At 39.6% G+C, this 15,782-nt stretch overlaps 1 protein-coding gene across 2 annotated transcripts in view; it reads right to left on the bottom strand.

The window, feature by feature from the left end:
* PLG (plasminogen) overlaps positions 1 to 15,782 on the bottom strand; it is a 45,529-nt gene that overhangs the window by 8,977 nt on the left and 20,770 nt on the right. Inside the window, 5 exon segments of one of the 2 annotated variants that reach the window (NM_001434671.1) lie at positions 79 to 153; positions 1,637 to 1,757; positions 5,445 to 5,538; positions 6,490 to 6,638; positions 8,257 to 8,441. In NM_001434671.1, the coding sequence (NP_001421600.1) occupies positions 79 to 153; positions 1,637 to 1,757; positions 5,445 to 5,538; positions 6,490 to 6,638; positions 8,257 to 8,441 (624 nt within the window). 2 annotated transcript variants of the gene reach the window in all.

Here is a 15,782-nt window from a genome sequence, read left to right as displayed (position 1 = left end):
GAAAGAAGAAAAGGAGAGAGGGAGGGAGGCAGACAGGCTTTAAGACAAGTCCTCCTGTCGGTTGTCCTCTAAACGTACCTCTCCAAGCAATGGGCAGCAGTCAGCACCCACTCCGGGGATATAAGAGTACCTCCACAGAAGTGCCTTCCAAATCTAGAAGGAAAACGTGCCAGGATTTTAGTTCAAATCTGATGATTTATTCTACAAAGAAAGAAAGGTTCACTCAATTTTGGTAATGTTGTTTCCCATGGAAAAGGCTGCCAGCCCATCATCAAGACAGTAGGAACTTCAAATTGTGCTTCCCTAGTGGATTTTCCAGAAGATTCCATCAACCCCACTCTTTAAGATGGCTGGGGGAGGCTCAGGCACAGCCTGTCCACAGGACAGCACAGCCACATGGCTCCAACATGAAGCCCACATCCATGGCTTTGATCTGTTAGCCCTGGACTCCAGCAGAAGTGACCAGCCAAGGACCATTCTCTTGAGGCCTCTTTCAGTGCTTTTGACAAGATCTGTGCAAGACCTGTTGAGTCATTCTTCAGGGAGCCAAATGTGATCTTGAATAGCTGTGATTCATAGGAGTCTGCTAATTTCATCTGAGAAAGTTCCCGTGTAGGGGGTGCCTCCTAAATCTTTTATTTTATAGGACTGCTTAGGCACAAGCGGTGTGAGCTGCTCCAAAGCCCATCGTCATGAAAGGAACACAAATAGTAAGCACGTGATGGCAGGCAAGTCCATAATCAGTCAGGAAACAGACCACAACGTAGTTTGGGAAAGAAGGAATCTGGAATATGTGAAAAGTGAAGGCTCTGTATAGCAAGGAGTTACTAAATAATAAGGAAAAGAAAAGCAAAGCCAACTCAGTGACAGAAGGAAATATACTAGGATCAGGTGTATCAATGGCATCTCCCAAGCATGTCGCTGGTGGAGGACAGCAGTTGAGTGAATGCGCATTGGCACAGAAATGAGTAAAGGAAGCAACACAAATCAGCCTGTTTCAAGCCTGTGCTTTTTATGAGACTCCCAGGAAAATTGAACTTATGAAAGGCCTGTGGCACTGAGATAATAACCCAAACTGTCTGAGTTCAGAACTGATCAGAACTGATCCCTCATAAATTATGGTGATCTTGAACTTTCCACACTAAAGTCATGTTTGTGACTGGGTGAGCATCCTTTGGTTAAAGTCAATCATTCACAAAAGTGTAAAAAAAAAAAAAGGAAAAAAGAATCTGTATCTCTGATAAATTGTAGATAATTTCGTCCTTGCTCCCCTAAGGTGTCACATTTCTAAAAATATCCCTTTCTCTTCATTTTACAAAAAGACAATGGCAATATAAACCCTCGAGGCATCTTCAATAATTTTCCAACCATATTGGAACTTGGTGAAAACTGCTGCGTCTACAGATTTTGATGGTAGCTGCCCAGATCAGGGAAAAGATTCCAATTCTGGCTATTTTTAAAGCAGAGAACCTAGAAAAATATATATATTTTTTATTTTTATATTTTTCCTTCCTCCTTAGAAGAATATAGAGGCAGGTACACACACCTGAGTTGTGTGAATTTAGTGTGAATGCAGAAAGGTTTTGTGGGGCTTACATAGAAGGATGGAATAAATTGTTTCTAGAAGCATTGTTACCTTGTTCTAAGACTGATTTGCCAGGGCCAGGAATGTGCGATGGCCACACACCCACCTACAATCCTTCCAGAACATTTCTTCGGTTCCACCTTGGGCTTTCCACAATCAAATGGAGAGGACTCTATGGCACAAAGTGGGGAAAAGTGGCATTGAAAGAAGTGAAAGCTAGCAAATCTGTCACACAACACAAGACACGTTAATGGCTGATGGCCAAAGCACTGAATTTTTGCCTTCTCAGAGCCCAACCTCAACAGTAAGATGATAAGCATCTTTTGGAATATTTTTTCCAAGTTTCAAAAGTGAGAGTAGACAACGCAGAACCCTTTCCTTTCAAAACAATATGAGTACTTTTTATTATTCTGTAGCGGAAGTGATTAAGTGAATTGGCAGAGTTAGGCGTTAGAATGAGAGCTTTTCTGAGAGGACCTTGATGACACAAATTGTCGTTCTGACTTGAGCAGTGTATCATCATTCTCATCATCATCCTGCTCATCATCATCATCACCCTCTGAACCACATAAAGTTTACTGAAAACCATAGTTGCCATCCCCGTCAAAAGGCACTAGAGATAGTTTTTAATGTGATGCTCTGTGTGTGCATGTATGTACCCATGTGTGTGTATGTGATTGTATGCAGCAAGGATAACTATCCTAAACTGACATAGTGCCTTCTCTCAACCAGCTTCAGGATAGCTCTTCCAGGAGCCTCGGGGACCAACCCAATGCCCCGGGGATAATTTACATTCACTTGCCTTCCCTCTATTGACTTCCTAGCTGCTTTCGCTCTCCACCCAGCCTGCAGGGTTCCTGGAGAACTGAGTAGTGCCCCATCTTTAGAACCACCCACTAGTGGCTAGAACAGTTCAGGGGCTACAAAAGGTGGTCGTTAAATGCTTCTCCGTTGTCTGAGCCATTTCAGATTGTCAGAAATATAAGTGCAAGTCATTCTTAACAACAATATTGCAAGGGGAAATTCCTTCTGTCCTGATCAACCAGAGATTCCGCCCTCTAGAGAATCTGGAATCTGCGTTTTCCAAATAACTTGCCATTTGTCCTGGCCGGTTCTGAGAATCAACAGACAGAAGTCTATTTTTAGAAAGGAAGCATGAAATATAATGGAATCCCACTCTCCAATACTGAGCTTAATTTCTGACCCTGTGCCTTACGTAGAGTAGATTTGCATAAATATACTAAGAAGAGAATAACTACAGAGATTATGGTACTCCAGTTTTACCATTTAGAACAAAATTGAAAGTTCCTATTTATTTTTACTTCTTCATTATTTGTACTTTATGTGTTGGTGGAACTGAAAATCAATCAACAAACAGATATATAATTTAAAATAAATGAATGTAAATAAATAAAAAATTATGCTTAAGGAGGACTTCCTTCAATTTTTGAAGTTGATTTTAAAGAGAAAAACCATACAATCCTTTGATGAAATTGAGAGACAGAATATTGGGTTGAATAGAATATAGTTCTGATTTCAGATTGTTTTCCTTATGCTATTACTTTTGTGCAATCTGCATGGTGCTATTTGTTTTAATAACATTGTATATTTACACAAATTTTTCAAGTAAGTTGCTTAAAGTTTACTTGTAGCCTAAAAAGTTTATCAATGGTACTTTTCATTTTAAAAGTGAGTTTTCCTTGTGAATTAGAAATAATGTAAAGTTTGGAAATTTTAAGGAAAATGATGGTTAGGAAATTTCCCACTTCAGTAAAGAAAATCCAAAATCTTCCAGGGAACGAGCAATAAAATCTTTAAAGAAAAAGAGAAAAAAATGCAAATAACCTAAATAGACAAACTCATGCATCAAAGAGATTTCTCAGTCTGAAAAAGTCCAAATAAAATTGGCAAAACCCACACAAGCACACAAAAAAAATCCCCTTAACGTAGGCTAGCCACCTTTTAAGTACTGACCTGACATACTGGAGGAACTGTAATTCATGATTTAATTCTTTTATTTATTCATTCAGCAAATGCATATTCAAATATGTATATATATAGTGCCTAGTACATGCCACACGTTGCTCTAAGCACTGGAAAGAATAGTTAGATCTCTGTTTTCAATCTTTACATTCTAATGGGCGGGTATGTAAGATGATGTTAAATTGGAAGGATCAACTGAGGCCCCCAAGATGCCCTGGGGGAGTGTAAGATAAATCTCCATATGTAGCTTTCAGAGGAAATAGCCTGTTCTGCAATTCTGGTATCCTCATCCAAATCGAAGATGTAAAAGAATGAGGCTCTTAGAGATTGGAGAAAGAAGAAAGAATGGGAAGAGGATGTTTCCAGTGGACTGTGAGGCCCCCCCCCCCACCTCACCATGATGCGGGCATGTGAGGTTAGCCCCAAACTGGTGAGAAGGGTTCTGATCGACCACTTGGTCTGATCTCGAGACCATTTCTTCCAGCAGGTGGATACCCTGGCCTGACTCACATTTGGGGAGGCTAGAGCATCTGGTGGCAGCTGAGGGAGGCACCTGGGAAGTTACTGTACTTCCCTTCTGTGGGGATCAGAGGTGCGTGAACCCCAGGCACAGCTGTGGAGCCCGTGGCAGGAGTGTCAGGCTGATATGGGAACTGAAAGACAATCCTCCCAAGCAGGCAGCCTGTACAGGATAGAGAAGCCCGGGCAGGAGGAGGCAGTGGGGTGTACCAGACCAGGCAGAGCTGAGGATTGGGAGTGCCCAGCTGAAGGGGAGGCACTAACCCCATCCAGGGACTTTCAGGTGGAGGGCCACCAAGAGAACCTCTGCACAAGAAAGAAAACACTCACTCGAGAAAGAGTCAGCTGTAAACTCACCCTAAATCCAGAGAGGACAATAAAGCAGCCAAGTAGAATCTGTCCTATCACCCTCGCCTCTCCTTCCGCCCCGTGCTCTACCCAGGAGCGGCCCAAAAGCAACCCGGGCAGTGTAGCTCCCATGCTCTTAACCACTACCCTCAAATGCCTCCCCAAACCGTATCCAGATGCTGCACTACAGTGGCTTCACAACCGAAGCTTCTCCTGCCAGCTTTACGCCCTGCACGTGACAGACACAAGCACAAGCAATCACACTACTCAGAGGAGAAGTCCAGGCTGATTTTCTGTAACCAGGACGGATTCTGTTTGCAAAGATGGGTCAGCAGAGAGTAAAATAGGTTCTCCAGACCTAGCCCTGGATTTGTTATCCCAAACTTTTTAGAACTAATGTCGACTCCCCTTTCCCTGATCTGAGCTTCTTGCTCCCTAGAAAAGTCTCAGAGAAATGAGGAAAGAACTCAGACAGGCCTTCTCTAAATTATGTGGCTAATGTATGGCTAGTGAACAGTCATTTTAGGATTAAGGAAAGTTGGAGCTTAGTAAAGATCTGCTTTACTTTCCATTGAATTCTTAGGATGACAATTTATAGGTTTACAATGTACATTCCATGCTTAGCTGTTCCCTTCTGTTTGTATTTTCTTTCTTACTGAAAGGGAAAATTTCCCGTCTGGGTGACATTAAATTTGTTTTTTCTCACATCCCAAGCAAGACATTGGAGAGTTTGGCAGAACCGTGCTGAGGCTGATTAGATCTCCACTAAGCTTACTCTTTTGGAGGATTTTACATTTACTTTATTTAAAGTATTAGGGGGAGGTGGTTTCCTAATAAACGGGGCCACGAGTGGGGCAGATTCAAAAGGCTCATGATGACGAGAGGGCTCAGGGAGAGAGCTCTCCTCCCTAGGAGTGCTCAGTTTGAACTCTTCTCTTGCAGATCCATATTAAGGAGATGATGCTTCTTTTATTTGAGAAGTTTCCTTCCAAAAAAGAAAGCAATTTACCGCACTGAGGGACATCACAGTAGTCAAAAAGTTTCTGTGGATTCATTGTGTAGCACCAGGGACCATTGACATCACCATCAGGATTACGGCAGTACTGAAAAAAAAAGGCAGGTACATAGGAATGGTGCACGCTAGGGCAGAAGGGGGTGGAGAAGGTATCCTGAAGCACAGACATTTCACTGCTGCCCTTAGAAGATGACAGGTAGTGTTTCTTTTTGTGGGGAGTAGGGGAGGAGTTATTTTTAGGATGTTTATGAAGCCTCTGACTCATAGTTTGCCATCGGTCATGTCTCCTTCTTCAAAAGGAGCTCCAACCATAAGGCTTCTCCACTGGAGGGAGGGTGGAGACCCTGAGGGCCTTGAGGTAGACATTCAATAAATGGGCCTCCCCACCAACAGTGTGTGTCAGTGGAAACCTTAGAGACCCAGCAATCGAGGACTGTGGGACATGGTTGACCTGTCTTGTCCTTGGTTCGCTTCAGCAATCTTCCAGCCAAAGACGCCTGTTTGCTGTTGGTTCAAAAACGCTTATTCCCATGGACTGTGCAGCCTCTGTGGGTCAAGCCATTGAAAGCCATGTCTTTTTTTTCCTTCCCTAGACCTACCCTCCAAAGGAAACCATCCCAGAGAGTATGTGAGACTGGGTGAAATCCTACTGCATGGAGTTCTAATGGCTCATTCAAATTTTTTTCTAGAAAAATCTGACTAAAATGTCATGAAGGTCATCTTTGATCAGCAGAATCTAGAGGAAAAACACTAGAAACTAGAAACAACATGAAATAGTATAAGCAGACAGGAAATTTCACAAACAGGAAACGAGAGGTCTGAGGACGATGATAACGTGCATGGAGGTCTGCCTGCTAACTGTTCTTTCTGCACTGATGTCAATTATATTGTAGGCTTAGTCCCTTGAAATCCCTGGTATCTTTTCCCCTCCTCCCTCGCAAAGATCAGTCCAGGCTGACTTTCTGTAACATAGGACCAATTCTGTGTGCAAAGACTGGCCAACAAAAGGCAAAACAGAATCCAAATCAAAGTGGCTTACATTTTTTTCTAGATTTGCCCATGGATTTGCTTCTGGAGTGAAAATGCTGTGTCTGTGGGGCTCCTGGGCAGCCCACGCCTGGCATCGAGTGCCAGTAACAGTAGTTGCTTTCTTGCCCTGGTATCCTTTACCAATCCCAAGCATACAGTCTGTAGGGAAAAGAAAACGGGTGGTTATGTATTACTACACAGCCCCAGGACCATAAGAAATAAACACAGCAGTGTTAGATTTCTCTAAGGACAGACTCTGTGGTCACATCCTTAAGAGCACTGGGATGCTGAAGAGTTCACTGAACACAGCCTATTTTAACAAGTTCCCAGAAACGCTGTTGGCTGGGAAATAATCATAAGCCAAGATGTGAGAATGGGAATCTGAGGCAGGACACTAAGAGAACAATCTTATGACAAGGTGAGGGGTAAGACAGAGAACTCAGGAGGATTCCCATGAAGCAGATGCTGCTATGAACTGTTAGATGACTCTTGAACACCTCCCTCTAATCAAGCATGGATAAAGAGTGAAGACTGAAAAAGATTTTATAAAAAAATACTATTTTGGCTAGACCTGTACTGTGAGTTCCCACCCTCTGGTGGGGAGCAGGGTAAGAAAGAGATGACTAAGGGCCCCTTCCCCAAGCTTGTCCCTCATCTCAAGCATAGGGAATGGGGGTTCCCCAGAACCCCTCAGAAAACTTGATGTGGGTGTCATATATGGAGACCCAGTGCCCCAGTTACCTGATGGCCACTTGGAAAATCCAAAAAGCGAAAGCTGGGCCAGCTAGCGTCTCTGCCAAGAAGGGGGGCTGTGCTGGGCAGCCTGTACCCCTGATCTTTGCCAGGCCCAGGATGTGTGAGTTACCCACACACCCAATGTGAGGCATTCGCATGGGAGAACCACGTGAAGTCATCTCAAGTCTCATCCAGCCAGGATACCAGAAGGGGCACAGAGTGCAAAGTCTCACCAAGAAAGAGGAAGGAGACATGAGCTCGCTCTGTTCAGGGAACAGTAGGTGATGTTCTCCAGGACTAGAGGGGAGGCAAGCCCACTCCGGGGAAGGAGAGGGGTCCCAACTTCAAACCAAGCTGTCATTTTAATCATGACTGTCCAGAGGTCAGATGAGTCATGGGACCCCTGAGTTTTCATGCTGGGACAGGGGGGAATTAGCCCCCTCTGTGTTTTCTCACCGTGCCATGGTGCAGAGCACTTTCCTGCTGCCCAGCAGCCGCAGGACCAGGTGCTAAGTACTCAGAGCTACACTTCAAGGGCAGAGGGAAGCAGAGAAGAGTGTGGTTATTTTTGCCTCCCCCCAAGAGGACAGTCACATTCTTATGTTCAGGCCCTTAACATTTCGAGCTACAGATCCCCTTTTCCAGGTGTTCACTTGGCTATCCTACTGGTGCCCCAATTCAGTATATTCAAAACCAAATTAATCATATATACTCCTCCCAGAGGAGGTCGCACTTGCTTTTCCAGAATGTCCCTTGTCAGCCAGTGCCATCATCAACCTCTCAATGCACCCAGGCTCAAAATTTTGTCCATCGGTCTGCAATCAAGTAGTTTTCAAGTCCTAAGGAACCACCCACCCATGTTCTACCGGTCATTACAGCTCTGGCTCCCCCAGATGGCACACTGAGGCTTCTTTCCACGTGGCAGACACACAGGCAGTGCTCAAGTTCCCCGCAGCAGTGAAGCCTTCTGAGTCCGTAAGAGTTTCCGTCTCATTTCATGCTGATGCCCAAGTATGTAGATGTCTGGCCGCAGACTTCTTACCTGGTTCAGAAGGCTCCTGGACACTTGGAACTTGGGTGTCAGTTGGAGAGCTGTTGGAGAAACTCTGTTGTGTTTCTGAGCATCTTCTCAGGTTACAGAACTCCCATCTGACGCTCGGGTCAGTGGTGTAGCACCAAGGGCCTTTATCACCATCTGGATTCCTACAGTAGTTCATTGTCAGGTCGCTGTAAACACCACAACATAGGTCATGAAAAGCAGGAGAATCTCCAGGGGCACCCCAGCACCCTCAGAATTGCCACAACAAAGTGGTAACAAGTGATTTGACATATTTCCATTGAAGACACCAAAGGTACTACTTGTTATTAGAGTGCCGATGGCCCTCAACTTCTAAACAACTGGGTAAATTCAAAAAATAGATTATAACTTTCATTTTAAGTCAAAAGTAATACATGCTTCATATAAAAACTGGGATAATATATAAATGTGTGAAAGAAAGTATCGGAATGTCCTCCTTCTCTTGGAACGTTAAATATATTCCACAGGGATAACCAACATGGATTTTGAAGTGTATTTTTTAGATTTTTTCTAGGCATGTACAATTATTTCTCTATGTCTGTCTATCTCTCTGCATATGAGTACTTATGTAAGTTGGAACCAAAACGTATTTCCCTAAGGAAGAAATCGCATTTGAGATGAAGACGATGCCAGGCCAGCCCTCTTAGTGTATTTACTCACAGAGTAGCTAAAATGCTATACACTTACAATGAGAAAATCATGAAAAAGAATATTACTGTAAATATGCTATTAGGTAGGTCAAGTGGGTTCAGGGTTTGAAGGACCTATGGAAGCTGGCCCAGAAAACTGGCTTCCAGCTGGGGTGTTGTTTCTATAGGATGCATTCTGGGGGAAATGAGGAGGAGCTCTCACACACACCCCTACAGCCCCCACCCTCCTCACCCCCACACCCGCCCCTCACTGCTGCTGGTCACTCAGGGGCTGGAGCATGAGGATGAGACTAAAGAACAGCGGGATGGAAGAGATGAAGGGACGTCTGGGCAGACTGGTGGACCTGAGGTTGCTGAGGGCTTGTGGGGGAGTCAGAAACAACCGAGGAAGAGACACGGCTGATGCGGAGCCTGGAATACTGGGCGATCCATCCTCTGGGGCCTCCCCCGAACACTGTCCCAGCCTCTCAGAATTCTCAGCCTTGGAATCCCTTTCAGAATTTAGACTCAGAAGCTGTGGCTAGCTGAGAAAATTTGAAATGTATTATGTATTATGGGAATCCAATACAGTATCTGTAGATAAATAAAGTGACACAGCCTCAGGCCCGGGCCCACAATTTGAGGAGGCCGTTGGCAGATCTCTGAGCCACTGGATGTGCTAAAAGGTTATCATATGAAACAAGCCCCGGCTCTTTTTATTAAATTGAGGTATATTTGACATAGAGTGAAATGAACAAATCTTAAAGGTGGTTTGATAAGTTTTGAGTAACACACATGCCTGTATAAACCACTCTCCTGTCATGATTTAGACCACTGCCATCCCCCCAAGAAAGCTCCCATGGGTCACTGCTCAACCAATCTCTGCCAGCCCCCAGAGGCAAATGCTATTGATTTCTTTCACCATAAACTAGTTTTGTCTCTTCTAGAACCTCTGACGGATGGCCTCATACAGTATGTACTCTTCTTTTGCCTGGCTTCTTTCTTTATTTTTTTTCCTCCCCAAAGGCCCAGTACCTAGCTGTAAATCCTAGTTGTAAGTCCTTCTAGTTCTATGTGAGCCACCACCACGGCACGGCAACTGACAGATGGGTGGTGTGGTTCCACAACCGGGAAGAGAACCCAGGCTGCTGAAACAGTGAGAGCACCAAACTAGGCCATCAGGGCTCTCTCTGGCTTCTTTCTTTAATATAACATTTGTGTGCTTTGTCCTCGTGTTTTGAGAGTGTCAGTAAATCGTTCCTTTTTATTGCTGAATAGTACCTATCCCACTGTATGAATATACCATCAATTATCGATTCATTTTCTTATTGATGAGCATTGAAGAGGTTTCCAGTTTGGGGCTATTATGAATAAAGTTGCTATGAATATTCTGGTAGATCTTTTTGTGGACTTATGTTTTCATTTCTCTTGAGTAAATAGTCAGGAATAGAATAAAGGTTTGTAGGGTAGATGCACATTTAACTTTCTAAGAAACCATCAGACTGATTTCCAAAGTGGTGGTACCATTTTGCTAAGATATTGAACATTTTTTTGGCACTTAATGGCCATTTGGATATCTTCCCCTGTGGAATGTCTATTGACATTTTTATTAAGTTGTTTTTCTTCTTACTAGTGAGTGGGAGAAATATTTATATATTCTGGATATAAGCCATTTGTCAGATATATTGATTGAGAATATTTTTCTCCCAATCTGTGATTTATCTATTTTCTTAACAATGATTTTTGGTGAGTAGAAGTTTTCATTTTGTTAAAATCTAAATAATACATTTTTTCTTTTATACTGCTTTTTAGGTCCTGTCTAAAAATTTTTTGCCTTCTCCAAGGTTGTGAAAATCTTCTCTTAATGTTCTTTCCTAGAAGCTTTATATTTCAGCTTTAGTTTTAGCTTCTACTTTTAGGTCTAAGAGTTTTCTCAAATTAATTTGTGCTAGGAGATAAGAGTCAGGGTTTTGGGGTTTTTTGTGGGGTTTTTTTTCTGTATGGATATCCAGTTGTTCCAGAACAAGTTCAGAAAACATTTCCTTTTCCTATTAAATTGTTTTGCCATCTATATTGAAAATCAGTTGACATATATATGAGGGTTTGTTTCTGGACTTTTTTCTCTATTTGTAGACCTTTTACCAGTGCCACTGCCTTGACTACTGCGCTTTTAGAACAAGCCTTTGAGTCAGAATGTGTAAGTCTTCCAACTTTGTTCTTCTTTTATAGATTGTTCTGGTGAGTCTAGGTCCTTCCCGTATACATTGTGTCTCTTTTTCCAAAAAAAAAAAGAAAAAAATGGCTGCAGGAACTTTTCTTGGATATAGATTGGATCCAAAGATTAATTTGGTGAGAAATGGTATTGAGTCTTTTAATTCATAAACGTAGCATATGTTTATTTAGATCTTTTCAATTTTTCTCAACAAAATTTTATAGTTTGCAGCATACAGTTCTTATTATACATATTTTGTCAAATTTATCACTAACTATTTTGTTTTTGGTACTATCGTCAATGATATTGTCTTTAAATTTTAATTTTCCAATTGGTCACTGCTGGTGTATAGAAATACAATTTTTGTATGTTGACTTTGTATATACTTTTGTATCTGTTGACCTTGCAAAATTCACCTATTAATACTTAGGATTCTCTGCATTCATTAATCTAGTTTTCTGTGAATAAAGAAAGATTTACTTATTCCTTTCCAAACTTTAGGCCCTTTATTTCTTTTCCTTGTTCCTAATCTTATAGAGAAAGCATTAATCTTTCGCCATTAATACGATGAGAGTTGGGGGCTTTTTGCAGATGGCCTTGATCAAGTTGAGGAAGTTCCCTTCTGTTCCTAGTTTGCTCAGACTTCTTATCATGGATGAGTGTTGAATTTTGTCTAATGTTTTTTCAACATCTTTTGATATAATCACACGATATATCACTTTTATTCTATTAACATGTTGATTTACGTTGATTGTTTTGCAAATGTTAAACTAACGTTACATTCTTGGAGAGAAGCCCCATTTGTTTATCATGCTACATACTTTTCATAAATTCAATTTACTAATTTTTTGCTGCCTTTTTGTCTATATTCACAACAGATAATGTTCTGTAGTTTCTTGCAATATCCTTGTCTACTTTTTGCATCGCATTTTTTTAAGGCTCACAAACTGAGTTACGTTTCCTCCTTTATTTTCTGCAAGAGATAGTAAAAGATTGGTATTATTTTCTCCTTAAATATTTGAGAAAATCTACCAGTGCAGCCTAAGCCTGGAGTTTTCTCTGTGGGAAGTTTTTTAATTTAAAAAACATATTTTTTCTTTAATAGATATCAGACTACTTAAAAATTCTATTTATTCAGTGTCTAACTTACTTTTTTCTTTCCTCCCTTCCAAGGAATTATTCCATTTTATTTAAGTTGTTGAATTTATTAACATAAAGTTGTTCTTAATACTTTATTATCTTTTAATATCTGTAGGATTCTATAGTGATGGCTTCTCTTTTATTCCTGATGTTGACAATTGTGTTCTCTCCTTTATTCATGATGAGTTTAGCCAGAGATTTATCAATTATATTGATCTTTTCAAAGAACCAACTTTTTGTCTCATTGATTTACTCAATTGTCTATTTTCTTTACCATTGATTTTTATTATTTCCTCCTTTCTGCTTACTTTGGGTTGTATTTGCTTTTCATTTTCTAGATTCTTATGTTGTTATGTTAGATGGACAGTTCTCAAAATTTTGGGTCTCAGGAACCTTTTACACTCTTAAAAAGGATCAGGAACCTGAAGAGCTTTAGTTTTTGTGATATATATTTTGTACACTTACTGTGTTAGAATTAAAACTGAGAATTTTTTAGCACACAAGAACACTCAATAACATATTTCATTAGTTGTCAGAAAGACGATGTCATTTCGCATTATCTAGTCTTTGGAAAACTCTACTGGACACTTGTAGGAAAACAAAAGCGAAAGGGGAAAATAAAATATATATTTTCTAATTGAAAGAGTTTTAACCTCACAGACTCCCTGAAGGGTTCCCAGGAATCCGTAAGTCTGCCCAGACCACACTTTGAGAACTTCTGGTTAAATCATTGACTTGTAAATGTGTCTATTTTCTAATAAGAACACTTAAAGCTATAAAACCCTAAAAACATTAGCTGCATCCCACAAGTTTTGATATACCATGTTTTTATTAATATTCAGATCAAAATATTTCTAAATGCATTTATAATTTTTTCTTTGACTTAGGTTATTTAGAAATGTGTTTTTTTAATTTCCAAATATTCGAGAATTTCCTAAATTTTTTTATTATTTATATCTCATTTAATTCTGCTGTAGTCAGAAACATCTCCATATTTTAATGCTTTTAAATTTATCAAGACTTGTTTTAAGTCCAAGCATACAGTAGACCTTGGTGAGTACTCCATGTGCACTTGAATGTGTATTCTGTAGCTGAGCATAGTGTTAAATTGCTTCATAATTTTCCTCTAAAACTTCTATATCCTTTCTTAATTTTTTGTCTACTTGTTCTACTATAATTTGTTTTGGGAGGATTTATGACTAAGAGAGAGAAGTGAGGAAATCTCCAACTATAATTGTGGACTTATCTACTTCTCTCTTTACTTCTGTCCCTTTTTGTTTCATATATCTGATGCTCTATTATTAGGGTGCAAAACATTCAGCATTGTTAACCCTTTTTACTTTAAAATGTCCTTTTTATCTCTGGTATTATTTCTTGTCCTGAAATCTACTTTGTCTGCAAATTAACGACTACACTAGCTTTCTTTTCATTAGCGTTTTCTTGGTCTATCATTTTCCATCTTTTGATTTTTCACCTATGTCTTCATATTTAAAGAGAATCTATTGTATGGAGATCATAATTGGCTTTGGGGTTTTATTCAACGCAACGTTCTCTGCCTTTTAATTGCAATATTTAGTCCTTTTACATTTAATATGCTTATTAATGTGGTTGGGTTTAAGTCTACCATCAGGCTATTTATTTTCTGTTTGCACCATACCTCTTTAATTCTTTTCTCCTCCTTTCCTCCTTTCTTTTGGATTAATTGAATATTGTTGTTATCTACTCCTCTGAGTTTGAATTTTCAGCATTATTCTAGGATTTACAATATCCGTCTTTAATCTATCATATTCAATCATGTATCAATATTATGTAGTATCATGGATAACATAAGAAAATTACAACAGTATACTTACACCTCTCTCCTATATTATTTATGCTATTGTTTTCATAATTTTACTTTACATATATTAAAATAAGAATACATCATTATCATTTCACTTCAAGCAAAATCATCTTCTTAGGAAATGAGATAAATATAAATATTTTACATTTACATTTATATTTATCATTTCCAGCGTTCTTCAACACTTAATAGAGATTCAAGTTTCCATCTGATATTAGCTTACTTCTCCCTAAATACCTTTCTTTAACATTTTTTACTACTGGTAAAATATTCAAATGTTTTGGGGGGAAGAAGGAATATCTCTCTATTTAGCATTCATTTTCAAAGGATATTTTAGTTGAATATATAGTTCTAGTTTGATGGCTTTTTTAAAATTTTTATCATTTAAAAATGTCATTCCACTGTTTTCTGGTTTGCATAGTTTCTGATGAGAAGACATTAGTCAGTCTTATCACTGTTCTGCCCTGTAAATGTGTCCTTTTTCTATGGCTTCTTATAAGATTTTTCTCTTTGTCTTTGGCTTTAAGAATTTAACTATGATGCACCTAAGTAAATCATACTGTTTTACTTTTTAAAAATTCTACTTAGGATGAAAAGCTTCTGGAGATGATGGCAGTGATGGTTGCACAACCACGTGAATATAGTTAATGCCGCTGAACTGTATGCTTAAAAATGGCTAAAATGGTAAAGTTTTTGTTATGCATATTTTACCACAATAAAAAAGCAAATTAATTTTTTAAAAATTCTATTTATAGTTCACTGAGCTTCTTGAATCTGTGAATTTATAATTTTCCTCAAATCTGGAAAAATTTCATCCATCATTGGTTTAAGCATGTTTTTCCATCCCAATATCTCTCTCTTCTCCTTCTTGGACTTGATTTAAATGTATGTTAGACCTTTTGATATTTTTCTATAGGCCTTTGAAGATCTGTTGATTGTTTTTCTCAGCCTTTTGCTTTTCCTTCATGCTGCAGTTTGCATTATTTTCAAGTTAACCTTTTCTTCTGTAATGTCTAACCTGATGGCTATCCAGTGAATTTTTCATTTAAGATAAATAATTTTTTAGTTCTTTCTTTTCCATTGGCCTCTTGTATAGTTTTCCTTTCTATTTAGATTATCCCTTTCTTTCTTTAATGTTCAGATTTTCCTTTAAATCCTTGAACACAATTATAATATCTTCTAAAATTTTTGCGTGCTAATTCCATCATTTCTGGGTCTGTTTGTATTGACTGATTTCTCTCCTAGTTACGGATCCCATTAAACAATCTTTATATGTCTAGTAATTTTCAAATTTATGCCAGACATTGTAGATGTCACATTACTGAGTGACTTGATTTTGTTGTTTTCCTCTCAAGAGTGTTGAGTTTTCTTCTGGAAGGCAGTTAATTTACTTGGAGACCATTTTGACCCTTTTAGGGTTGCTTTTAAGCATTGCTAGAGTGTTTCTAGAGTGGCCTTTATTCTAGGAATACATTAATCCTACTCCTGAAGTGTGACTTTTCTGGAGTCTCTACTGAGTACCCAAGGTGTCCCATGACGTCTCTCTTCTTTGGCTTCTCAGAATCTCAAGTCCCTGGACAAGAATTTCCCAGTGCTAAGTGACTTCTGTAGTCTCCAGTTATCTCATCACTCCCTGTGGTTGTTCTTTCCCCAGTAGGTGTTCCTT

The sequence above is a fragment of the Equus caballus genome, chromosome 31 (genome assembly GCF_041296265.1).
Source record: "Equus caballus isolate H_3958 breed thoroughbred chromosome 31, TB-T2T, whole genome shotgun sequence".
Taxonomy (NCBI): domain Eukaryota; kingdom Metazoa; phylum Chordata; class Mammalia; order Perissodactyla; family Equidae; genus Equus; species Equus caballus.
This window is presented reverse-complemented; position numbering and strand designations above follow the sequence as displayed.